Source organism: Plectropomus leopardus, chromosome 6, assembly GCF_026936395.1.
Source record: "Plectropomus leopardus strain MGB_pleo_1.0 chromosome 6, ASM2693639v1, whole genome shotgun sequence".
Taxonomy (NCBI): Eukaryota; Metazoa; Chordata; class Actinopteri; order Perciformes; family Serranidae; genus Plectropomus; species Plectropomus leopardus.
This window is the reverse complement of record NC_142181.1, coordinates 9,484,965-9,510,408: the sequence shown is the minus strand read 5'-3', so window position 1 is coordinate 9,510,408 and position 25,444 is coordinate 9,484,965. Positions and strand designations below refer to the sequence as shown.

At 39.6% G+C, this 25,444-nt stretch overlaps 3 protein-coding genes across 7 annotated transcripts; 1 reads left to right on the top strand and 2 right to left on the bottom strand.

The window, feature by feature from the left end:
• Nucleotides 1-842: 842 nt before the first annotated feature.
• LOC121942784 (sodium- and chloride-dependent GABA transporter 2-like) lies at nucleotides 843-7,965 on the top strand. Its single transcript, XM_042486038.2, has 14 exons — nucleotides 843-1,059; nucleotides 1,140-1,274; nucleotides 1,754-1,894; nucleotides 2,182-2,269; nucleotides 2,377-2,509; nucleotides 2,593-2,727; nucleotides 2,805-2,908; nucleotides 3,799-3,923; nucleotides 4,634-4,746; nucleotides 4,829-4,966; nucleotides 5,212-5,314; nucleotides 5,517-5,617; nucleotides 5,782-5,952; nucleotides 7,167-7,965. The coding sequence occupies exons 1-14, from the start codon at nucleotides 900-902 to the stop codon at nucleotides 7,257-7,259; spliced, it is 1,740 nt and encodes a 579-aa protein (XP_042341972.1). The 5' UTR covers nucleotides 843-899; the 3' UTR covers nucleotides 7,260-7,965.
• A 1,011-nt stretch (nucleotides 7,966-8,976) lies between these two features.
• Nucleotides 8,977-15,959, bottom strand: LOC121942785 (CLOCK-interacting pacemaker-like). 4 transcript variants are annotated; one of them, XM_088078654.1, is made up of 5 exons: nucleotides 15,874-15,959; nucleotides 15,637-15,792; nucleotides 12,859-13,041; nucleotides 12,008-12,207; nucleotides 8,977-11,153 (listed from the first exon to the last, which is right to left on the bottom strand). In XM_088078654.1, exons 3-5 carry the CDS (start codon nucleotides 13,031-13,033, stop codon nucleotides 10,137-10,139), a joined length of 1,392 nt encoding a protein of 463 aa, XP_087934780.1. In that variant the 5' UTR covers nucleotides 13,034-13,041; nucleotides 15,637-15,792; nucleotides 15,874-15,959; the 3' UTR covers nucleotides 8,977-10,136. The 4 variants fall into 4 exon arrangements, with proteins under 4 accessions (XP_087934780.1, XP_087934781.1, XP_042341975.2 ...); XM_088078655.1 differs by having other exon boundaries at nucleotides 15,889-15,946; XM_042486041.2 differs by having other exon boundaries at nucleotides 15,637-15,923.
• A 1,055-nt stretch (nucleotides 15,960-17,014) lies between these two features.
• Nucleotides 17,015-23,802, bottom strand: ccnp (cyclin P). Of its 2 annotated transcripts, none has more exons than XM_042487080.2 (9): nucleotides 23,622-23,802; nucleotides 22,190-22,315; nucleotides 21,827-21,902; nucleotides 20,929-21,101; nucleotides 20,613-20,711; nucleotides 19,845-20,000; nucleotides 19,441-19,599; nucleotides 18,454-18,632; nucleotides 17,015-17,579 (listed from the first exon to the last, which is right to left on the bottom strand). In XM_042487080.2, the coding sequence occupies exons 1-9, from the start codon at nucleotides 23,673-23,675 to the stop codon at nucleotides 17,411-17,413; spliced, it is 1,191 nt and encodes a 396-aa protein (XP_042343014.1). In that variant the 5' UTR covers nucleotides 23,676-23,802; the 3' UTR covers nucleotides 17,015-17,410. The 2 variants fall into 2 exon arrangements, with proteins under 2 accessions (XP_042343014.1, XP_042343015.1); XM_042487081.2 differs by having other exon boundaries at nucleotides 20,929-21,098.
• Nucleotides 23,803-25,444: the final 1,642 nt, after the last annotated feature.

Genomic DNA, 25,444 nt, shown 5'->3' with positions numbered 1-25,444 from the left:
TACAATAATGTTCATGTCCAAAACATGCACCAACTCTGAAAAATCTGGTTCACGCAAGGGATGACTTCCGAGTAGAGAATGCAGGAGGCATGACATGATATGGATTACACTATGGTCACGTAGCCACTTTGTGATTTGTCAGACATAAGTGAGTCCTCGGCGACTTCAGCATTGGCCCCCTTACCGACAGAAGTTCCCGAATCTCACCGTCTCTGCGTCTTGTGTAAATGATAGAAATGTTATCTCCATGCCCACTTGCATTCAATGAATTCTCCTTATAATAACATGCTCCATTCAGACATGGGCTCATTTGGATATTACACAGACTTTGTACTGAGGAGGTAACTGGACAAAGTCCATTTAATAATCCAACAGATTTGGACATTTGTGTTCTGACATTCAGCTCCTCTGTGTAATGTTTAGATAATTTCAGGTTTGTGCAGTTGTGAAAGGAGTTTATTTTATCACTTTCAACTGTATTAAAAAATGTGGGAAAAACTTCTGACTCCCTGCAGATTTGGTTCCCCCTAATGCTGGCTACATGTCTACGGCTATGAAACACTTTGATGCATCTGGAGAATAATTCAGCTAAACAAGGACAAGAAATGTATTAAATGTATTTGATTGATTCGGCTAAAAATCGGGACATTTTGGTGTTTAACTTAAATTTAACATCAGTTGTAGAAACAGGAAACATGAAGTCTTCTCACTAGTTATTTGTCAGTGATTGTAATTTATGCTCTGCCTTGAGATGATCATTTGCCACTAAGAACTAATTAACTGTCAGGCTGTTGCTCATTACATGACACAGAATTTGTGGTGAATATAAAGGCAGAGTAGACCTGGACACAACGCATATAGGTTAAGAGGACAGTGGAGGTCAGACTGACATTTTGGGAATGTCAAATGAAAAATGTGCAACAAAACACAAGCAGGCGGAGGTGGAGGAGAGAGGACACTGGGCCAGTAAGGTGGAGTTTCTCCTGGCTGTGGCGGGAAATACTGTTGGTCTGGGCAACGTGTGGAGGTTTCCTTACCTCTGCTACAAAAATGGAGGAGGTAAGAAAATATGATGCTCACCACTTGTTACCCTAAATCTGTAGTACAGGTTTGCATTACTGTAAACTTTGTAAACTCAGGTGCATTCCTGGTGCCATATCTGGTATTTGTGGTGACCTGTGGCGTACCTCTGTTTCTGCTGGAGACAACTATAGGCCAGTTCACCCAGGAGGGCGCCATCACCTGCTGGAGGAAGCTATGCCCACTTGCTGAAGGTATGGTGTTAAGGGATTAAATGTGGATTGAAGATTCACTGAAAAGGCCCTAATGATTGATGAGCTCCAAGCGTAGCTGGTAGTTTCAGTATTGGCTCCTTTTTTATGACTGGAGAGTGGTCGGCTCTGTCATGACAACACCACCTTGGATAGTTGAGTCAAGTGAGACAGCCTTAAGAATCTCAAAAATCATTCAGTATTAAGATACATCATGTAAAATTCACAAACAACGAACTTAATAGAGAAACATTTTTTCTGTACATATCAGTGTTCTATCTTTATCATAGACTACATAAAATAATGGATGTAGCTTTGCTTTGTGTTTCTATTTATAGGAAGAAAAAAATATCTCAGATTGAGTAAGCAGTTTTAGTAGATATGACCCTGATGGTTAAGCAGTGTGGGTAATGGATGAATAGAGGAAGTCAGGTTTTTATAATGACTGTCTATAGCAAAGAGTACCAAATGTGTCCTTGCAGGTATTGGCTATGGTGGGCAGCTGATCATTCTCTACAGCTTGATGACCTACATCATTATTCTGGCCTGGGCTTTGCTCTACCTGGTGTTCTCCTTCAGCTCACAGCTCCCCTGGGCCAGCTGCAACAACTACTGGAACACAGGTAAAACGGATAAAACTGTCACGTGCATTAAAGGGATTATGCCGCTTTTTTGGAAAATCCTTGTTATAAGTGGCACCAGTAGCTATTAAGTGAACTGCAGTCAGCATCCTGTTGCTCACGCTCGTGCTCCATAGGCACGAGGGAAATCACTGGGCATTAGCCAAAACAGTGAGGTGACATACGCAAGACTGAATAAGATTGTTCTATTTTCTTTTTATTTAAACTTCGGAATCATCTCCTTGAAGATATTATACATCTGTATCATGATTACTGTTTTGTCTTTTCAGATGACTGTGTAGACTTCTCAACACGCAATAAAACCTCTGAATGGACCAACCAGACCAACACAACCTCTGCTGCCACAGAGTTCTGGGAGTACGTCGACAAATATGAACAAACTAAGCTTCTACGTTCTTTTAAATGTCCCAAATGAAGTTCTAAGTCTAAATAATTTTTTTTTTATCCATCTTGTTACTTTCTAGACGCAGAGTGCTGGCTATCTCAGGGGGCATTGAGGAGATCGGCAGTATCAGGTGGGAGGTGCTGTTGTGCCTAATTGCTATGTGGATCATCTGCTACTTTTGTATTTGGAAAGGGGTCCGGTCTACAGGAAAGGTATTTAAATAAGCCATAATACTATAGTGAAAGTGAATAGTCAATTTCTAAATGCCTTGGACTGTGTTTTTTGTTCTTTCAAGGTGGTGTATTTCACTGCTACCTTCCCCTATGTGATGTTGGTCATTCTTTTGATCCGTGGACTCTCTCTTCCCGGGGCTTTACAAGGAGTACTGTTTTATCTTCTGCCTGAACCCTCACGACTCACAGACCCTCAGGTAGGAGCTTCTTGATATATTGTACCATTGTAGAGTTCAGGTGGACAAACTTTTACACTTTTGTTGTGTTGAAGCAGGTTTGGATGGAGGCTGGGACTCAGATCTTTTTCTCATATGGTGTTGGTGTGGGCACATTAACAGTATTGGGTAGCTACAACAGTTACCACAACAACTGTTATACGTAAGTATTTATCATTACGTTAACAAACTCATGCGCTAGAAGACAAAAGCTACACAGTAACATATTAAACTATAATTACTTCCTCTTGATTGTATGCTTCCACTAATCAGTCAAGTTTCACTTACAGTTTACATCCATAAATCTGAAAATATGGATACCTTACACACATCTTCCCTCTGGCTAAACAGAGAATGTATACAATCAGCACAGTTTCAAGGTGGACAACCAAGTTTAGTGTCACCAATTCAGTATCTGACCCACTGTCTCTCCTTCCGCTCCTGAGATATGACATTGAGTAATGGCCAGAAAAGTGTTTTTGTGAAGATTACTTTTGATTTATAAATGTTATTACTTCATCATTTTATCCTATTAGACATCTGTGTGAAATTTTGTCATAATTAAAGTATGAATTCTTGTATAATGGCCAAAAACATGTTTTGTGGTTTCACAGTGACCCTGATATTTGACCTTTGAACACCAAAATCTAATCAGTTCATCTTTGAGTGCAAGTGGACATTAATGCCAAATATGGTGAAATTCCCTTGATGCCTCCTTGAGATATTGCTTTCACTAAAATGAGACAAACAACCCAAACATGGACAACCCAAAAAACATTTGTTTGAATTCTTGAGTTATGGCCAAAAACATGTTTTGTGAGGTCACAGTGAAAAACGAATTGTAATCAGTTCAGCGCTGAGTTCAAATGGATGTTTGTGCCAAATTTGAAAACAAATTGTGATATCTTGTTCAGAAGAACAGGAACAGACAGATAAACAAACAACCCAAAAACATGACGCCTCTGGCCATACTATCACCGGAGCAGAGGTATAAAAATGATCATCTACATGCTATGAATTCATGGAGTACGCCTGCATTTTTGTGTTTTGCAGAGACTGTCTGTGGCTCTGTTTACTGAACAGTGGTACCAGTGTGGTTGCTGGGTTTGCAGTCTTTTCTGTGCTGGGATTCATGGCTCACGAGCAAGGTGTTCCCATTGCAGACGTGGCAGAGTCAGGTAGTAAAATCACAAGAGATATTCAGACAGATGTAACCTCCTCTTCCAGCACCCATGTTCTGGAGCATCACACCTTACAAAGAGTTTGTTTATTGTTTGCATCATGCAAATCTGGAAATTCCATGTGGTCTGACTTCTCTGGTGTGCCTTTTAGTTGAATCCTCCAGTAACATGCATAGTACACAAGCAACTATATGTGAATATTTATGTTGACATTGCAGCTGATTGGCTACTCGAATGCTAGTTTAAAAACAAGTATATCTCTAGGCATTGAGCGCGTCCTCCTACCGCTGATCCCCAATGGGTAAAATCTTTGCTGCCATCTTGGGGGAAAACAGAGACATGACAATAATATTAACACTTAATCGTCACCAAAGTCAGTGTGTGCACAGACTCATACACTAGATAAACTTTTGCACACGCAATAATTTTTACCAAAGTCCTGTGTTAATGTTGCCTCACTCTCATGACTCCCTTCCCTACATTTGGTCCTTCTTAAACACATTTGTGATGTCCAGTAAATATTCCAGTTCCCTTGATCTTGACAAACTGAGGTTGTTGTTTATGGCTTATTTGATTGATGAGAATTTCCACTTCCTAACCATGTGGATATATATCACTTATGCTTTACAAAGTCATTGATACTAAACTGGTTAAACAACAAAAGCAGTTGATAATGACCAGTCCTGCATTGTTGTTTTTTTTTTCAGGTCCAGGCTTGGCATTCATTGCATACCCTCAGGCTGTAGCCATGATGCCACTTCCCCAACTGTGGTCCGTCTGTTTCTTTGTCATGATCATTCTCTTGGGTCTGGACACACAAGTAAGATGTACTCTGGATAATAAACTCTTTGTAGTTTATATTTACAAATGTACACATTGTGTCTTATCCATTCTCTTTGCAGTTTGTTGCAATGGAAGTGGTGATGACATCCATCATAGACATGTTCCCCACGGTAATGCGCAGGGCAGGCCGACGGGAGCGTTTCCTCCTCCTCTTCTGCCTCATGTGCTTCTTCTCTCAGCTAGTCATGATCACTGAGGTCAGTATTTAGTGTTATATATGCATTTATTATTTATTAATACATTATGGCAGAGTATTGCTGCAAAATAAACCAACCTTTATGTAATGACTTTGTCTTAGTATTATAACTAGACGCTTTCAGCTCAATACATTGTAATATTTACAACATATAAGTTTAATATATTATAAAAATGTGAGCAAAAAAGGTTGTGAAGAATAGGCTTCCATACATCCATGTCAAATAAATGTCTTTGTTGTCTCTAGGGAGGGATGTATTTGTTCCAGCTGTTTGAGTACTATGCTTCCAACGGAGCCTGCATAGTCTTTCTCAGTGTGTTTGAAACCCTGGCACTGGGATGGATATTTGGTAGGTATCTTGTTTTTAAAAAGGCACTCCATCATTATTATAGTGAAACTCCATACAGTTGAGTCTCACAAAGGACAGATATAGAAAGAGCAATCACAGCTGAAGACATGCAAATGTTTTCCCCAGCTGAGTAGTATTCTCAACCACATCTAGTCTGACTTGGTCGTTATATACTGATCACCCAACCTCATCTCCTATAAAGGGGCAGAGCGGCTGTATGGCATCATTAAGGATATGACAGGTATGAATGCCAACCCATTCTTTAAAATCTGCTGGCTTTTCCTCACACCACTGGTCTTGCTGGTGAGTTGGCTTTTAGAGTTGCATGATGATAAATAATCCTAAAGCCTTGGTCCTTTTAAATGATGTCTTTGCACTTTATTGTATCCTTTGGATTTTTTATGCTGAATTAAATTCCTATACTGAAAAGTCAACTTCAGAATTTCTTTTTTTATTTTATTTTTCAGGGCTCTTTTATATGTTCTTTGGTTGAGTTCCAGCCTCTGACCTTTAATCGCTGGTACGTGTACCCAACCTGGGCATACGTGTTGGGCTGGGTACTGGCCCTCTCCTCCATCCTGCTTGTGCCGGGATGGGCGCTGTATAAACTGGGAACTGGGGCTGGGAACCTCAGTCAGGTGAGACAACTGTGTATCTGATTGTGATAATCAATTCAAGAAATTGCATGGTGTATTGTAATGTTGAGTGCATCTGTCATTGACAAAGACCTCAAGGCTTCGACCAGACCTCCAACTTCCCAAGATTTCCTTCTGATCAAGCATATGTGGGATGTGCCAGTATCCCAAATGTTTCCCAATCCACAGTAGGGCCTCCTTGAATTAGATCTGGCTCTAACCCGTTGACACATGGACACAGGACGTCTGGGGTGCGGGGTGTCATTAGTTGTCTGACATCAGGACGTTTATGACGGATCCTACAATTCTACAATTTCATTTAGCAGACGCTTTTATCCAAAGCGACGTACAACACAAGCAAGAATTTAGACTTAAGGAAAAAACTCTTAGTAAGTGCAAAAAGCTCTTCAGGTGTGATTGGTCACAGGTATTGCCGTCTAGTGGCAGAAGAAGTGCTGAACCCCCCCCCCTTACTCTACCCCAAAGGGCAAAGAGGAGAAGAGTCAGGTTAAGTGCCTAGGTGTTCTCTGTGAGTAGTTAGGTGGTGCACCAGCATGTCCTATGAATGTGTAATCACATTGGGATCTGAGAGATTTGAAGGCCAGGTGGACATCTCGAGGTCTTTGCCACTTTCTTCTGGCCATTCCTAGAAAGATTTTGCGGTGTGCCATGGTGCATTGTCCTACTGGGAAGGCCAATTTCACGGGGGGGGGGGGTCCTGTCACTGGTCTTCATGTTGTAGCTGAGAGGTGTATATGATAAAGGAATTGATTTTCTGATTTAAACCAGATTTTAAAGGGTACTATTGTGTCATTCTAACATCATCAGACAATCCCACAGGAATCCAACTGGCTATTAATTTATTCTTAAGTCAGATGCTGTTTAAGACCTTGCAAATGGAAATCTCAGTTCAAGTTTTATGATTCTTTTTCTCCTAAATCCATGTGCAAAACTTAAACTGATATGTGGGAGTGAGGGATGTCAGAGTGTTTGCTGATAAAAAGCAAAAGAGCAGGCATGTCTGTAGTTTTAACAGATTTTATCTCTATATCCATATACTCCTCAAAACTTTCAGTATCTCAAAATGACTCAAGCTTCCTATGAAATGTCAAAAGAGATTCCACAGACGAGTCACGCCCCATCTACAAGAATACTTGAATGTTTTGGATTTTCTTACACTTTCGCTGGAAATTTATAGTGAATATTTCTATTTTTAGCGTTTCCATCATCTGTGTCGACCTGAACCCGTCTACTCACTGACACAAACAAGAGAAGCTGAGCTGCAGCACGTCGGAGAGGAAGATCTATAACTGTTCACTACCAGTTAAAATGAAACGCTACTTAATACTGAACTCTGCTAACTGCATTCGTATGTCCAGCAACTGAGATCTGGCACTGAGCGGGCTGGTTACTGATTGTGATATCACTCTTACTGCCTCTGTACAGTCTACAGTCCAAAGGTTGAAGACAAACACGCCAGTCTTATTTATTTCAGCAATGTCATGCTTATCATGGAAAATTCTTAATGTGACGTCATTGCAAGTGTTGTGGAAATATTAAACATGCACATTTCTCCTGTCAATGTCCCACATTCAAAGTAACAATAAACTATTTTAACATGCAAAGTACACAATTTCAAAGTGGTATTTTTGCAGTAAAAGGCTAATCTTTTATCGCATCTTGATTACCATCAGATTTCTATTATGATTAAAAACTGTGAATGGCTAAATGTAAAGTAAAACATGCACTAAAGCATGTATATCTCAATTAATGTCATAAATAAGCTAATTTCAAGAGACTCCACACTGAACAAAACTGTAAATATGACACTTTTGTTTTTACTTCAATTTTTCAGTTTTTAGTTCAATATCTTAAGACTTTTTTTGCACTCAATAGGTACATTTGTCTCAAATTTTGGTCACAAATTTGGTAAAATCCATGTTGGTAAGCACTTCTCCTTTTCAAGTAACAATAATCCCTCCACCTGACAGGTGTGGCATATCAAGATGCTGATTAAACTACTTGATTACTACACAGGTGTGCCTTGGGATGGTCACAAAAGAAGGCCACTTTAAAACGTGCAGTGTGATCACACAACACAATGCCACAGACGTCGCAAGTTTTGAGGGAGTGTGCTGTTGGCATGCTGACTGTGTGAATGTCTACCAGAGCTGCTTAATGACCATTTCACTACCACAAGCCATCTCCAGTGGGTCTTTTTCTGTGAATTTGATAGTACATCCAACTGGCCACACAGCCACAGACCACGTGTAACCACACCAGCTCAGGACCTCCACCTCCAGCGTCTTCACCTGTAAGATCACCTGAGACCAGATGTGCTGCCAAATTAACACAAATGACAATGAAGAGGGCTTTTGGTAGTGAAATAAACATTTAGTTCACGTGCAACAGCTCCAATGGACAGTCTGACAGTTGGTGTGCCACTGGCATGCTCTTTGGCATTTTGTTGCATAGTCAAACAGCACATTTTAAGGTGGCCTTATATTGTGACCATCCCAAGGCACAGCTGAGAAGTAATGACACTGTTTAATCAGCACCTTGAGATGTCACACCTGTCATGTGGATGGATCATCTTGGAAAAGGAGATGTGCTCACAAACACATTAACAAAGTTGCAACATAAATTTGAGAGAAATAAATTTACTGAGTGCATTAAAATACTCCTCTTCTTGTCAAAGATGACAGTTGAGTTTTAAATTTTGTTCTGTATATTTTTGAAAAGGAATCAGAGAAATATTTTGTGAAAAACGAATAAAAACACTGTTTTTCACTGACATTTTCAACAGTCTCCCTGACAGCACTGTACGTGTTCTGTCATTGTGGAGCTCAATGGATGGACTGGAAAGGATCTTTTCATGGCTTTAAAGAAACAGTCAATCACACACAAGTCCTTCTCATATGTGCATCATGACCTTGGTGACTCGGTGTCCATGGCAGCACCTGCATTAACTCAGGGTCATGGTTATATGAGGCTCCATTTGAACATTTAATACACTGAAAATGCCTGTTCTTTATATATTGCTTTATTACAATACTGTAAAATTATCAAAATACACTGTATAAACCACTTTAAATTTCAGAATGTGTGCATTCCCGGCAGCAATGTCTGCACAAGCACAAAGAAATAGATGAAAAATCATACATATACCACATGCATATAACCATGCAACATACTTTTTATATTTAGACATTGTCAAACTTAAACTCAAAATACCAAATCCCAACTGTGCTCCATCTCTGATTGACACAGATGACAAAAATAACGAAAAACATTAAAGACAAGAAAGCTGCTGCATGAGAGGAAATGCTATTACTTATCATGGAGATGCTGCGGAGAAATTATACAGTCTGTGGTTGGATTGCTTCCATTGATAGACAGTGTGCTGTGTTTGTGAAATGATGACGATATGATAACATGTGACGATGATGTGCCGTGGTAAAGCACAAAAATCAAGTGAAAAAGAGTTTTTAAGGCTTTGTTGAAGAGCGTTCGTATAGAAGTCCTTGCCGCAGTCCAGTGTAGTGCAGTGTGTGATGTTAGAGACTTTTTCTCTGCAGCACTGAGGCCCCACTTGTGTCTGAAGTGCTACGAGTTTCCTTTATGGGCCATTTTTCTGGAAGCCTTTAGCTTTGTGTCGCTTTGATGACACCAGTTAATATTTCTGTTGAAGGTCGCAGGTTGCAAGAAATCATCTTCTCAACATTCATGTACCAGGACATGGAATTATTATTATTATTATTATAGTGCAACCTGTGTATGAGAAACTTTCCGCTGTCTCCTGGGGAAACACATTTTATGTTCACATAAACTTTTAAGCGGCTCAGAAGCAGAGATCCTCCACTCATCTGAGTGGTTCTATAAAATCTGCAGTGGTAAAACATGGTGCTTCGGGCCTGAATTGCACTTGCGTGAATTAATACGGGATCCGCTTTCAGATGTTGAACAGTGAATTCTGGTAGAAGAAGGCAACTGGAAACAAAACATGGACTGCAACATTTAGTCCTAACCTCAAGTCTTTGTTGGATTACAGTTGACCTTCAGAGATAATTCATCACAATCCCTATAAAACTAGGTTCGTATAACCAGGAGTAAACCACTGAAACCACACATAATATCCAAAAACAGTCCTGTGTACTCGCTCTCCCTTTAAAGGCACTGCAGACGTGCTAATCGGTGGAACTGTCAGGAGGTATGAAGGTGACTTCCTCTAAGAATTTATCTCCGACCTGAAGCTCTCTGGCTTGTTCTGAGTTTGGTTGCTGTATAGTAGTGAGAAGGTGAAACGGCAGCACCTCTGAGCTCTCAGCGGTTTGTGGCCCACTGGCGTCACCTGTGGAAATATTTGCTAGTTGACTGGCAGAATCTGGATGACACAGGGTTTGAAGGTTTTGCAGGATTTTAAGGTTGGGGTATCTGCCAGACTCGGCCATGGCTTTATGCACATGTTCCCAGGCTGTGATACCACTAATACTGCAGGCGGGGTTAATGGCAGCCTGCCACAGTAGCTCTGTGTGCTGGCGGAGCTGGGCAATGTCTCGCTCAGTGGCGCTGCTCTGGCGCATCAGCTCCTTCGTGCGCAATGTAATGTCCAACAGACCTGATTGTCTAAGGATTTCTACCGTGTTGAGGAAACGGCGATGGCGAGTACTGGTGGTGCTGTTTCTGTGAAGTCCTCTGGTTGTGTGGACAGAGGAGGTGGTGTTCAAATTGGACCCAGATGGGGAGTCCTGACTCGAGGAGACAGTGTTGGGACTGGAGGAGGATCGAGCATCTCTGGTTGAAGTGGAACATGGCAGCCCAGAAGTTAACACTGCTACTTTGGGTTGCTTAGAAAAGTGCTGCTCAGGTACACTGCTGGTTACAGGTGTGTCATCACGCTTGTGTTCTGTGCACACCCTCTTGCTCAGGTTCTGTGATTCATCGTTCAATGATGATTTATCAGGCGGCTTCTTGCCAGGGTGTGGTGCAATGCGGGGGTAGGACTTGAGAATGGGCAGGTAGGTGCTATGTTCTTTCTTCCCTGTGACGTTGGATCTCTGGTGTAAGGGCTTGTGGAGCTGGACGGAGGCCTGCGACAAGCTAGGCTGCTGGAAAATGATCATATGGGTGGCATCAGAACTACCAGTTTCCCTGCCTCCATTTCTCAGGGGCAGCTGACCTCTTTTATGGATCATGTCCGACTGCTGGAACAGGGAAGAGGACAGAAGTACCGTGAGACAGAAAACAAACACAGTATTTAAAGGGGGGTATGAGTACATTTAGTTCATTTTTATAGGAATCACATTGTAAGACTTGGCAATATTAAATTTTAGAGATGTACCATTTTGCAGACATCTGATATACTGCATGAAAACAACTAATTTGGCAGATAACCGATATCAATACTTTTACAGTCTCTTCTGTAATGCAAATTAACACAATATTATGCATACTCTTATCGCAAGGGCCGATCAGCAGATGGAGATAAGACACAACGCTTTTTTAAAGAATGTAATATTCATTCATTGTGCAAAATAAGAAAGATACTTCAACGTAGGGTGGATGTCTTGAACATCCACCCGAAGTTGTCAATCAAAAAGAATATATACTGGTTTGTGATATCATCACAAATCTGCATGTCAGACAGTTCAGATATTTTATTTTAAAACCAATATCTGCCAATACCGATGACATCTCTACTAAATTTACTTTTGTTCATCCATGTTTTGGGGAGATGCATAATGACACCCCCCCTTACCATTTTCAGAAAACCAGAAAAAAAATCACAGACAAACAAGTGTAAGTATTGAAATACATGCCATTCTTACTGTAATAGTCAGTCTCTAACCTGTCCCTGACATTTTGCAGCTTCATTTGCAACAACATTGTTTCTTTATTCGTGTCTCACTCATTTCTTCCTTAACCTATCTTCCTGCCTCGATCCCTCATCTCTGCTTCTGTTCACTTTTTACTTGTCTACTAACAGTTTAAGAGAGTTATTTTCAACAGAGCAAAAGTGAATTCCTTACCTCACTGTCTGCACCTACACCTGTCTTACCTGGTTAAGCACCATATTATTGATGATGTAGATGGGTGGGAGCTGATGGCTTGCTAGCATCAAGGTAAGATTTCCAGGATTCCCTTGCCCATCGTCTTTGTTTTGACCGGGCTGTGAAGTTTCTGCATGCTCGCTGCCTCTGGACTGGCTTTTGTTGCTGCGCTGGTCCTCTGCATCTGTCTGCTGCCAGTCTGAGCCGTCTGAAGGGAATTTGGAACAACAAATACATGCTGACTGACACAGAGTAAAGTCATGCTCAAATTTAAAAAAAAATAAAAATTAATTCCATCTTATGCTAAAATATGCAAACATTTATGTTTACAAAAGGTGGAGAGAAGTGGGACAGACATGCTTTCACATATTCATATGTCCACTCTGTATGCCAATTATAGGAAAAAGCAACAGAATAAAGATTATTAACATGCAGCCAAAGTATGTATGTAGTGAGATATCATCATAGGTAGGATAAGGTGTGAAAATAAATATTCAATATCATGACTTAATTTAAGAGAATGCTAACATCATTCAATTAAGTTATGCCCCCAAAATTAAGGAATTGAGAATAAAAACTGCTTGAATTCCTGCAGACTTCATCTGATGTGGACATAAAAGTAATCACATTAAACCTGCTGCCAGCACAATACCATCCTTGTCATAGATTCATTTCAAAGCCAAGAAAATGTCCTACTAATCATGTACTGTACTGTTTGTCCCGTTCATTTTAAAAACGATTGCTGCCTGAGCTGACTTGTAAAGATAAATGGGAGTGTATGGGAAATAGCTGTAGGGAATAAAACCTGGTAAATTGTGACTGTCTTGCTTTGGTTACATTTTTTGCTACTATTACTTACCAGAGTAGCCAGAGTCTTTTTCTGAACTGCAGTGGGAGCCCGTTCCACTTGAGTCATCTGTGTCTTTTGTATCACGCATGGCCCGCAGTGTCATGTTGTTGCTCTTATTTTTAGCATTCTTGCTGGATGTAGCACAAGAGCTGTGCTCATTCAAGCCACGCTGTTCCTTTGGCATCTTGGACCCTAATGAGACAATACAGGATATTTAGTCTGTCTCTGAATGCCTGAATTGAAAGCATTAAGACAAAATAATGTTTTACTGTTTTGAGAGAGCCATCACCCACTGCATGCTGGGATAGGATCCAGCCTCTAATGACTATTTGTAGAGAAAATATTCCTCTTGTTTTAAGTTTTATTTTACTAACTCTTTTAGATGAAAAACAACAAAAAATAAGATAATATCAACAGTGCAATTGTTGAGAAAGTGATATATATAAATGCAGAGTTTGAATGCTCCATCATTGAATGTCATAGATGACAATAATGAATGGATAAGTTGAATAGATAGTATGCCCTTGCATCACTTAATTAGCAGCACATAGTTTCACAAAAAAAAAAACTTGTGTGCAGTTAATGCCACATAGCTTTTTAAAACTACTTTGTTAGTACTGGGCAGCAGTGAGTCTTTTTTTTTTTGCCTGAGTTCTTTCTTAATCTGGTTGTACAGTCAATTGCACAACAGCTTTAAACCATTTTAAAAGTGTTTCCAATGTTAATTTTCCACATCAATCCACAGTGGAACATGCTGACAGTTGTAAGTTTGCCTTTGAGGGGTGTAACCAACGCAACTTCAGCACAGTGACAACATGTGCATACACACTAATCATACCTTACAGATAATCTCAGCAAAACATTTACTTTTACATCATGCTAAGTACTAAAGTCATAATTTGAGCACGATTGGTAGTTTAACAGCCTCTCTCTGAGGCTCCAGTAGATAGACTATGCAACTTGTTAAACTGAGAACTCAGAGGAATAAGATATAATTTTGAAAAGTGACAAGTAGAGAGAGTGCCAAAACTCTCCATGTATGTACTGTATAGTGTTTCCTGTTTAAACTCCCAAGAAATCAGAAGAAAAAAAACCCTCAAATAAGTCCATTAGCATAAACACCTTTCCCATTACATGCATGTGTGCATTTACTTGCCCACTGTGGATTTACATAGAGCCCGTGGAATGTGAGGGTCATGTGTTATTTTGAGTCCACCCACCAAGACAGAGAGCCTGATTTATCGTTTACCCAAAGAGAACGTACAGTTAAAATTCATGTTTTAACAAGATTACTGCAGCTTGTTAAAGTTGGTCTTTAACTTTTTTATTCCTATTTCTTCTCTCTCACACAACAATATAAAAGCTACTACTCTTAAAGGTGTACTGCCAAAATGACTATATATATATATATATATATATGTATATATATACATACATATATATGTATATATATACATACATATATATATATATATATATACACACACACACACCCGGTTCAAGCTATCTGATGTTCTATTGTACTCCAAATCCTATGCCTGTAACAAGTTAGGAGGGGATGTAAATAAGGAAACAACAGGCAGGAGCCTACTGTACAATTTGTCATTCTGTCAGAGGATTATTTTTTTTTATAAATTACTTTTTGGTTTGTTGCTGTGTTCTCCACAGAGAGTTGGATGGTCTTACTGTATCTGATGGTCAAAGTACATATGTAAATGCAGAAGTGGAACAGATAGTACATGGGTTGCTGAATCTGCTGTGAAAATGATCAGCTAGACTGCTTATGGTTGACCCTGAATGACTCACTGCTGCTGGGGGGGGGGATACGTCTCTACAAGGACACACGAATCAACAACGGAGCCATGCATTTAATACTCACATTTTATGTCTGCTACAGAATACAATGTTACACTAAGCAACATAAACGTAAACCTCTGCAGAAATGTGCATTAGGATTTCAACTGACATTTTTCCTTTCATGGTATACTGCACAATTTATTGCTGCTCGCCTTTAATACACACCGCGTCAACCTATTCATAAAAAGTTTACGCAATCGTGAATGTAAATTACACTCTTTGTTTCAGTCATTTGTGTACGCTCAACCCGTCTCATACTTCCAACAGTGCTTCCGTGAAGACAGCACATCTTGCCCTCAGCTGAACCAGCAGCACCCCCTCCCCCTCTCCCTATTATGTAACACTCAACTTCAACTCCGGCGCTCTCTGTACAGCACTTCCTCTCACACTGGCCTTCAACAGTCAAAAATACAGAATAACCAAAGTGGTTGGTTGAAATTAAAACGACATTATGCGTCGATAACAGGCCGACAGCATTGTGCAAGAATAAAAAGTTCTCAATGTCACTTTTTATTCTTTTTCAAAGCTAATACATTTAAAAGCTCTCTTATCGACAGTGGAAAACTTACCTTGACATGTAAAACAGCCAATTATTTCCAATAATAATCGTTTTCCCGCTTATGCTCGCTTTTAAGGCGCCGTGCAACGCTGGGGTTGACATGCAGTGTCATGCTTAAATCGTTGTCTGCCGGAGTTACATTAAAAAAACATCAATTTCCCTCTCTTTGTGATAAGACTATTGAACTGAGGTTGCGATTAGGCAACGTCTGTCAGGTTAGACAACACTGACAACATCATATCCGGTTGTTTTAAAAATAAAACGCACACCTCCAGACAATGGACAGATTTTGTCAATAAAACCGCCAAATCTGAAAATATTCAGTGTAATTCAGAATTATAAGCATTTTGTAATAATATTTCAAGACTTACCTTAACGTTTACCCAACAGTGGCAACTTCCCCGCTTTTGTTTTGAAATCCTGGTGGCTAATTTTAGCTAGCTTGACGCCGCCGTTTCACGTGAACACGAAATGTTAAAAAATGATTGAATAGCCTGATGCATATCGACATGTTGTGTGATTCAACCCTGTATGCGAACAGACAAACAAAGGCCATAAATTACGCAATTAAACATGCAGGTTGAAATAATTATCCGTGCTGTCGTTACCTCAGGTGAACCTACACGAGCCTGTTGGACTTCCCACCAGACACAATGAAAATGATCTTTCCGCGAGCTAAACGCCTATTGGTCAGTGGGACGACTACGATAGCCAATCAGAAAATAGTGCACATGTAAGCAACGTCACATATATGGGATACATGCTGCAAGTGTGCAGTAAACAACAAGGCTCCCCATAAGACTTTATCTTCAGTAAAGGTCACACTAGGGATAAAGATAAAAACAGTGGCTGATGAAGCACCTGAAATCTACATGAAATATAAGTATAAATATCATATATAGTATTAAGTATATATATAGTATTAATATTACTATACATTTAGGATCTAAAAATAATTTTGAATTCTTTTTTTATTTTAAAATTGGAGTTAGGTTGCAGGATATTTGTAAACTTTATTGTATGGTGCCCCTTTTATAAGCTTTGAATAGCCTCAGGGTGTCCCATTTCACACGTCTAATTTTGCTTGAAATCATTTTTGTATCTATATTTTTATCGACTCAGTGAATAAACTTAACTGAACTGAAAGCCACACTTGTTATAGTACAGATATTTAATGAGAAAATGACTGGAGGAAGTTAAAGTCACCCATGAGAATAAAATTTGAGTAAAAGTCTTGATGTATCTGACATTTATATATTTATTATTACTTACATTACATCACTGGATAAAAATGAATGTGTTGAGAAAGATGATTCCACCTATAACTGCATGAACTTGAACTGCAGTCTCAACTTTTGCCAGGCTTTGTTGCAAACAACTGACTGGTGACACCAGCTTTACACAAATGTATGTATCTGCAAAGGTGTTGCTGCTCACAATAACTGCATAAACATAACTTTAGAGAGCTCAACTTGTAGGACAAACCGATTCTCTACAGAAAAAAAATCAGTTTTAAAATTAGGCAGGGTGTATAAGAGGCACATTTGTTTATAACATTTACTGAAAAGAAATACTCTGCTGTAACAGCTGTGCAACATTCTCTATGATGACTCCTTCAGGCCAGTCAGCTGACTACATGACTGCATATGTGAGCAGACTGACCAACAATGCAGCCATACAGTCAGAAGGGGGCTCTGCTGTCTTGTAGAAATTGTATAAGTTTGTGCAAAATAAACAGCTGAAACTTGAAACTTTGCAGCAGATTCTTTATTTTAACATTAAAACTTTCAAAATAATTGACACAGCTCACATCCTCTTCGCAAAATGACAAGACAAGGACACATCAATACAATTCTAATATTTTTCTAAATTGGCTGCAAGATAAGATCATAAAACAGGTGTGCCACAGGCTTAGCTAAATTACAGACACGCAAAGTGCATACAGTCCTTTGTCAAACAATGTTTGGCATCAAGTCATTCATACTTCTTCCTCACACATTTGCATGGAAACTCTTCAGGATCCACAGCAAAGAATATACAGCCCTGGTCAGGCGCTTAGACCAGGGCAAGTCCTCAAGTTATACTGGTCAAGCATCTATACCTTGAAACTTTAGCATATGATCAAGTTTCTGGGAATCAGGAATGTCAAGTGCAAAGACCCAGCAAAGCAGCAGCGTTCTTTAGACCTGGGTGTCTGCTCACATGCATGGCCTCTGGGGAGGAGAATTTAATAAAAGTAGCCCAGGTCTCTGGGGTGTGGGCCCTGGCTGCTGCACCAGCCAGGATGTGCATGATCCTCAGCAGGGCAGGCTCACTAAAAAAAAACCAAAAAAACAAAGCATACAGATTTGAAATGGACATGTAAGATGGATGCTGACAAATACAAGAACACTTGGAAAGTGAAGTTTTGTATCTGTGATCTAGCTGAATATCAAACTGCACAAATAATACATAAAGCAAGGAACAAACGACTCCCAGGTAATATTCTGAAACCTTTTTTGATAGAGAGGGGGGTTATAGTTGGAGGGAGAAATTTAAATTCAAGATGCAAGGTGTTCGCACGGCTATGAAAAGTACATGTATTTCAGTTAGTGATGTGAAGCTGTGGAATAATATAAGCATGGAGCTAAAGCAATGTCCAAACATGATCCAGTTCAAAAAGAGGTACAAAGAGATGATTTTCACAAGGTACAGTGATGAGGGTGGGCTTTAAAAATCACTAGGTGTTTTCAAAGTATGTATGCATATTTGTGTGTCTAATATGTGGCAATAACGTTTATAGTAAGATATAGAAATTTGGTCATTATGTGTGAACGTGTGTGTGTGTGTATATATGCATGTATATACATATGTGTATGTATATGCGTGTGTGTGTGTGTTTATAAGTATATGTGTCTATAAAGCATACATGTATGTATACATGTATGTATATATGGTGCATAAGGGTATATGCATGTATATGTGTATATTTTCATATACACTTATTCTGCTTATTTGTTAGCACTAAGTTAACTTTTTGTTTGTTTGTTTATTTTGTTTTCACATGTCAGAAAGAAATTTTTCATTCATTCATGTTCTACAGAGAGCTCAGTAACTACAGTGCTGATGATGCCAGGGATAAAGGCGCTTAACGGGCTCAGGGTCACTGTGGATTAGGACAGTGGATCTTCACGAGTGAAGACACAAACCTGCCGACATGGATGCTGGAGGCCAGACACCAGGCAGCCTCCCCCTCTGGTGTTGGGGGCTCCTGCAGAACTTGGCGGGACAAGCAGAGAGCAGCTCCTGCAAGCTGCACAGGCAGGAACACCACACATTGGCTCTCCAGGAGAGACAGCTCCAGCAGATAACGAGCCATCCACACCACCTGGTGGCACAGACAAAGTAGATTTACTATTCATTTTTTAAACATAGTTTAAATAATGAAATCAAAGTTTGTCCTTGATCCTGCTACATCTTTGTAGTTGAAGGATGGGATGATTAAAATCACCAGCTACAATGAAAATCCTATCTGGCTGCTAGGGCATGTTGCTACTGATAGCATCATACAATTCATGCATTTTTTTTTAATTTGCATCTTATCTACATCTTATTGTCCTGTCTGCTCTGAACAGGGTCCACCTATCCAGTTCAATAGCTTGGTCGGGGATGTTAGGGGTTAACCATGTCTCTGAAGAAGTGCACAGAGCAGTCTCGGATTTCTCATTGCTGAATAAGCCTCAGTCACATCTCATCCACTTAATTCTCCTGCGACTGGACATTAGCCAGAAAAAGGCTTGGTAGAGGAACAGCTCTCGGCCCATGTCAGGTCAGCCTTGCCCTAATGCCGGCTCTCCCTCTCTTCATCCAACGCTTTTGGTTTTGTTTCTCCCCTCTGGTCTAACTCGCTGCTTGACATATGCCATTGCTGGGAATCCTCTTGCTGTCTGCTGCATTCTGTCCAAACCCCACACAACTTTTCCTGTTGCTGATAAGTGCTTCTCTATTGTAGAAAAGTGGCCATGGAGTTGAAAATAAATAAATAAATAAATAAAAATATAGCAAAAAAGCCCCTGGCTGCTGCATCTATATGTGCAGCTGTTGTTTGACACCTCAGATATGACACCTCTGTTACTGGAAAATAATCTCATTGATAGGATGAGAAACTGGAAAAAGAGCACAAAATGCACATCTACCTTAGCACTGCAGCGTGCAATGGAGGCGAGGAGGAGGAGAAAATGCAAAGGGGGACAGTAGGACAAATCAAAATTCAGCCCTTGGAGGACTTTGCGCTCCATTCGCAGCACCTGATGTTTAGTGTAGGCGTGGTCCATCAAGTAGCAAAGTGAGGAGACCTGCAAGAGGAAGCACAAGAAAAGGAATCATTACAACAATTAAAGTGGAAAAAAAGTATCCTATTTATCAATTTTCATAAAGGAAATAAACCTTTCATTGCTTTAAGTCTATAATGAGCTATGAATAAATAAAATTAAACTTAAAGAAACACTGAACTAACAGAAGTAAACAGATCATGGATTATTTAGGTATTTTGGCGGACGTCACAGACGCTTTATAGTTGGGGAGGGCTGAGCCACCTTACCTCAGGTAGGAGACACTCTTCCTTCTTTGCAGCAAGGAAAAGACAAACCATGCCAAGGAGCTGCAGGTTGACTGTGGTCACCTTGATCTGACGCAGGGATCGGTTGAGGAGATGTATGGCCAGATAAAGGGTCTCTTCCTGAAAATTCATAATTTCCTGAAAGGAATAAACCGGGCATTCAAGAAAACCCATTAGATTATTACAGAGGTAGTTTGACAAATTTTCGGGGGGGAACACCCACTTTCGAACCAAGCTAGATAAGTGGTACGAATGAGCTGCCGATAGCAGGCTTATTTTTTAAATTTTTTGGTTTGAAAGTCACTGCAATTGGTAATAAAAAGATAACAAAAGAAGAGAACCTGTACATAATCCCAGTATAACTGCAATTTTATTGTAGCGATTAAACAAATGCCTTATAAATGTTAATTATTGTGCTTTATCAAGTACTGTTTGTTACTTTTTGAGCCAGGCTCGCAGTTTCCCCATTTCCATTTTTTATGCTAAGCTAACCAGTCTCTGGGTGTAGCTTAATATTCACAGTACAGACAAGAGTGGTATCAATCTTCTCATTTAACTCTGCAAAAAAATGAAGAGTATTTCCTAGAACGACTCCTTTAATGTAGCCAGGATATGACGGTTTTTAAATAACTATCCATTTTCTTCTGCTTATCTGAGACCGGGTCACGGGGGCAACAGGTGGACCTTAAATTATTATTTAGACCAGCTTTGTTTTGCGATAGAAAACCCCTCATCCACAGAGAGACTCACATGTACTTGAATAAGCCAGTCTACCAGGACAGAGCGGGTGGCATCAGTGAAGTGCCGGGGCAGGTCGGCATTGGGAAAAGACTGTCTTGTTTGAGTTCTCTGCAGGGTGAGAACAGAAAAACAGGAGGCAAGCACTAAATATTTTAAGAGATACAGTGCGATAAGTGTGCCAATCTTCTATGTTGCCTCTCTTGTACACATTAGTGGTAAGGTCTGCATACAGGACATTTTAGGGATAATGTTCCTTTTTTACAATATTACAAACAAATCATAAACACATGAAGCCATTTAGTGATCTCTGTTCCTGATGACTCACCATCATATCCAAGAACATGTCCCAGGCGTACGTCCGGTCCCATATGAGGTCCAGTTTCTCCAGAGCCGTCTCCACTTCATGGCGCAGCAAGCTGGGCACCAGTGCCTGTAGGCTGTGAAGACCCTGCAGCCCATGAGCGTAACGAAGCACAGGCTCCTCCAAACACCCATCTGCTACACGGGATGGAAAAGAGGTTAGGGAGAAATCACTTTTTTTTTTTCACTTGTCTTTTACAGCATAAGTAACAATCTGCCAGCATCTGAGCTCTGAATCTTAGATATCATCCAGCAAAAATGACCGCTTGTACTTACAATCATTCAATATTTATTCCATCAAATTTGCATTCAGCACTGCTGTATTATTGTTTACAATTTACATAAAAAGACTTTTGGACATTGCGTGTTTTTATTCATGGTTGTTTTGTCAGGCATAAATATACTTTTTATATATTTATTAAAATGTTTATGCTTAGTTTTGTTAAACTTGTGTCCTGTGTCCTGATTTTTTTAAAAAGCTGCATTTTTATCTGTCGAAGTACACTGAGCAAAAAAAAAAAAAAAAAAAAAGAGTGAAATTCCTTGTATGTGTACACATGCCTGGGGTGAAAATAGGAGTTTTTGCATGTGATCACCTTAAAATGAGTTGTTTAAATCTACACACAGAGTGGGTCCTCTCCCACAGTCTGCCATGTTGTTCTACAGTAGCCCAGAACGGACAAATCAGACTGTGACCCTTAATAGGGCCATTTTGTTTCGATGATCATCGTAGTTCTTCTACACGCTTGGCACACAGCAGTTTCAGTTCTGGTAAATCCTAATCATTGGACATTTACCTGCATTTATTTGAGACTGGTGTGAGAGGAAAAAAAAAAACAAAACATTGCTATCAATTACACTACCAGCTGAGCGTGTTTGACTGTCTTCATGGAACCCCATGAGGATGCCTTCACTTGTTTGCGTCGATAACCTCCTCTCCTGCAAACAGAGATCTCTTTACACACACATGCACTCAGAAGTGGGGTTGTTATGATCATGACTCACACACACACACAAAAGATGAAACACTCTTCGCTGATTCTTTGAACCAATCAGTTTACAGTGACTGCAACATATTCACGGATCAGCAAGATTACAAACACGGTTGTCTTTATACACAATCATGTAAGACTGGTATGCTGTGAAAATAAGTTCAAACAGGAGGAAAGAAGAGCAAGACACTGTAGTATGTTGTGTGAAGATGACAAGCAAAAAAGAAGGCGTACCCATCTGCGTTCTGGCTCCATTTTCACAGGAGCCATTCTGGACTCATCTACTTCTGCAGGCCGCCAGCAATCTATAGGTCCACAGGCATTCAACCGAGTTCTTAACGGGGCTCGCCTCTCATCCGCCTGGAAGAAACAACACTAAGTCTTTCCACAGATATGACCCTGACCTACCCAGTTTTATTACCAATGCTGAGGCAAATAAATAAATAAATAAATAAATAAATAAATAAATAAATAAATAAATAAATAAATAAATAAATAAATAAATAAATATATATTCTTTTATAGTGACTGTAGTTGGCTGGAGTTCTATGTACAAACATCAGTTAATATCAGGGGACAGTAACGCCACAAAATAAATGTGCTTAAATAGTGGTTGACTTCAGGTCATCAGTAGCACCAAAGCTCCTACTCCACCTATCTAATCAGCAACTCATTCACACCTGGGATCATGGCAGGTGGATGCAATTATTCCCCTGGAAAAACACACACACACACACACACACACACACACACACACACACACACACACACACACACACACACACACACACACACACACACACACACACACACACACACACACACACACACACAGGGAGCACGCCTGTTTGAACTATGTAGAGTTTGAGGACAAACAAAGCAATTGAAAAAAAAATTGATTGTTGATATGACTTGCATTTGGGGAAAAAAAGCATGAGTTGGGAAAGTGTAATTATTGAGATAAAGGTTTAACGCTTTAAAATTCCTTTAAAATAATGTGAAAAAATAAGTCCAAATAACATGATTTTATAAGGAATGAAGTGTGTTCATAATTATCATACTTTAACTTTAAAATTCCTTCTAAATGTGGAAACATTTAGATCAATTTAACTTTTACTACTTAGCAACTTAAAAATTTGTTTTCAGAATTATGGTAACAGTATATAACACTTTAAAATTCCTTTTACATGATGTGAAAACTTTTTTTATGAACAATCAACTTAAAAATGTGTGTTAATATATATGTTAATTAAATGCTTCATTACCATAATTATGAACACAATATTTTAAGTCGACAACCCATACAAGTTAATTTGTTCCAACTACGTTTTTCATATTATCTAAAATAAATTCTGTGTTATTTATTACAATATTTATCAACACACGTTTTAAGTAACACATAAAATAAAGGAATTTTAAAGTGTCAATGAGAGTTTTCTTTTGTTAATTTCTCAATAAGTATTGTCAGCCATCGATTACTTAGAAAATAGCCTAAATGAGCTGTCATCGAGGGAAATAGTTAAACATAAATGTAAGAGGAACAGAAAATACATACAAGCACGTGAAAAGTGGAATAGCACTCCATATGAGAACTTTGTATTTTTGTTCATTTACTTTGTATTTTTGTTTGTGGTCTGCAGAGCCCACTGAGCAGACTGATGCTCACCTTCTTGTGTAAGTCCAGCAGGGGCTTGGATTCGCAGAAACCAGTCCTGGCCATGGTCACAGCCGGAGACAGTGTCCCTGTACCGGGCCGCTGCAGCTACTTATCCACAGGTGTCGGCGGTGGCCTGGAGCACAGAGAGCAGCCATGCCGCAGGAGCAGCCGCCAATAAATACAGGTGAGCCGCGCTGATTGCTGTAGGGACACCGGTGTCAACGTGCACGGGACTTCCGGTCGGCGTTTACAAATAAACCACGTTTTGCTTCACGTTGCAATAAAAATGTTTTACATTTAAGCGACCAAAAGCTTATTATTGCATGCTATGGGTTACTTTTAAATAGCCAATACACCATAATACGGCAATATTTTATAAAGTTTTGCAACGTGGTGCAAGTTACCTTACCCAATCCATTATTTTTTGCAATAACCGAAACAAATTCAGTTTTTTTGAGGTGCTGAATTCATTCAAATGCAGTCTAATTAAAATTTAATCTCCCTAAACAATTATTACCTAGATTCAGTTTTACAGCCTTTCCCACAATGCACAAAATTAATTTGGATATGTTAAGGGACTGTTTTTTTTAGAACACCAAAACATACAAGTGACTTTTGAAGGCATGTTTTCTTTAAAAACTTCCAAAATGACACAGTTTAACCTGTGAAATAAGATTATTTATAGTGGAGGGAGGGTCATCTCCCCCAATCACTCAGGGAGGCTACAGTAAAATATTTGTAGCCCAAAAGTTACAGCCCAGCCACCTCCTTACTCTGACAAATCAAGTACAGTACCTAAATTTATGTTTTTCATATCTGAAACTTTCCGAATTTAAGGATTTTGGCTACAAAAAAGTTATAAGAACCAGGCTTTAAAATGGCTCATCATCTCATTTGTCACAATGTTAAAAGGCTCTAATTTCCTGACACAACATCCAGGCCATGACTTCTGTGTCCTATACATATGGTAAGTTTTACAAAAGACTTCAGAGCTGTTGCACAGTGGAATGCATGAGACTGTGCATGATAACAAAAAATAAAAAAAAAATAAAAAAATAAGACCCACACAGCTTTATTCAGTAAAAATGTTTACTGGCACATTATAGTTGCAAATGTTATAAGCTACCATATTGTAGCAGGTATCACCCGTTACATTGTAAAGTCTTGCAAAGGGGGGCTGAAACTGTCTACCAGGACAATGTCCTCCCCTTAAAGATTGCTTTTTTTCATTGCCCTTTGAGCCTCAACTAACAGCAACAAGCAAAAAAAAAATGTTACACCAGCATAAGGTGTGACATTCGTGACTGTTGATCACATTCAAATACAAAGAGAAGCAAGGTAACCATAGTAAAGCTGCAAATCAAATTCTACAAAGCTGCAGGCTTCCCCCCACTACGAATGCTGCATTCACCATCAAGCTTTTTTTTTTTTTTTGGTATTTACACAATAGTGAAGAGGCACTTGTTGTGCCTGTGTATGCCTACAGGAGAGGTCAGGGGTATTAACTTGCATGTTCAGCTGTGAAGCATTGCTTAAAGCGTGGCCAGGAGCGAGGTTCAGAGTATGGCTTCACAACCAATATTAAAAAAGTTCAGCAGCACCCCCTTATGGCCATGATAGCAATGAAGGCAAATCCACAGTGGAGTCCATCAGTGCAGTGTTTCTGATATCTGATCCTGCCGTTTCCAAAGCAGGACACTAGGCTAGAGTATGATGGCTGAGCCTGAGCCAGTGAGAAGAGGTGCTGGAGTTGTGAACTGTGAAATCAATGCCATTCGATCACATTTTCATCGGCAGGAACTGGGGCCACCTGATGCCCAACGATGAGTCGA

What these genes read in the sequence shown, in the direction of transcription:
- ccnp (XM_042487080.2), bottom strand. Translation starts at nt 23,675, where the DNA reads ATGGCCAGGACTGGTTTCTGCGAATCCAAGCCCCTGCTGGACTTACAC. An exon ending in TGGAGCCAGAACGCAGATGG is followed by an intron (nt 21,903 to 22,189) that starts GTACGCCTTCTT and finishes CTCTGTTTGCAG; the next exon opens with GAGAGGAGGTTATCGACGCA. An exon ending in CAGTCAAACACGCTCAGCTG is followed by an intron (nt 21,102 to 21,826) that starts GTAGTGTAATTG and finishes CATCCCGTGTAG; the next exon opens with CAGATGGGTGTTTGGAGGAG.
- LOC121942785 (XM_088078654.1), bottom strand. Translation starts at nt 13,033, where the DNA reads ATGCCAAAGGAACAGCGTGGCTTGAATGAGCACAGCTCTTGTGCTACA. An exon ending in AAAAGACTCTGGCTACTCTG is followed by an intron (nt 12,208 to 12,858) that starts GTAAGTAATAGT and finishes AATTCCCTTCAG; the next exon opens with ACGGCTCAGACTGGCAGCAG. An exon ending in ATAATATGGTGCTTAACCAG is followed by an intron (nt 11,154 to 12,007) that starts GTAAGACAGGTG and finishes TCCCTGTTCCAG; the next exon opens with CAGTCGGACATGATCCATAA.
- LOC121942784 (XM_042486038.2), top strand. Translation starts at nt 900, where the DNA reads ATGTCAAATGAAAAATGTGCAACAAAACACAAGCAGGCGGAGGTGGAG. An exon ending in GCTGCCACAGAGTTCTGGGA is followed by an intron (nt 2,270 to 2,376) that starts GTACGTCGACAA and finishes GTTACTTTCTAG; the next exon opens with ACGCAGAGTGCTGGCTATCT. An exon ending in TGCAGACGTGGCAGAGTCAG is followed by an intron (nt 3,924 to 4,633) that starts GTAGTAAAATCA and finishes TTTTTTTTTCAG; the next exon opens with GTCCAGGCTTGGCATTCATT.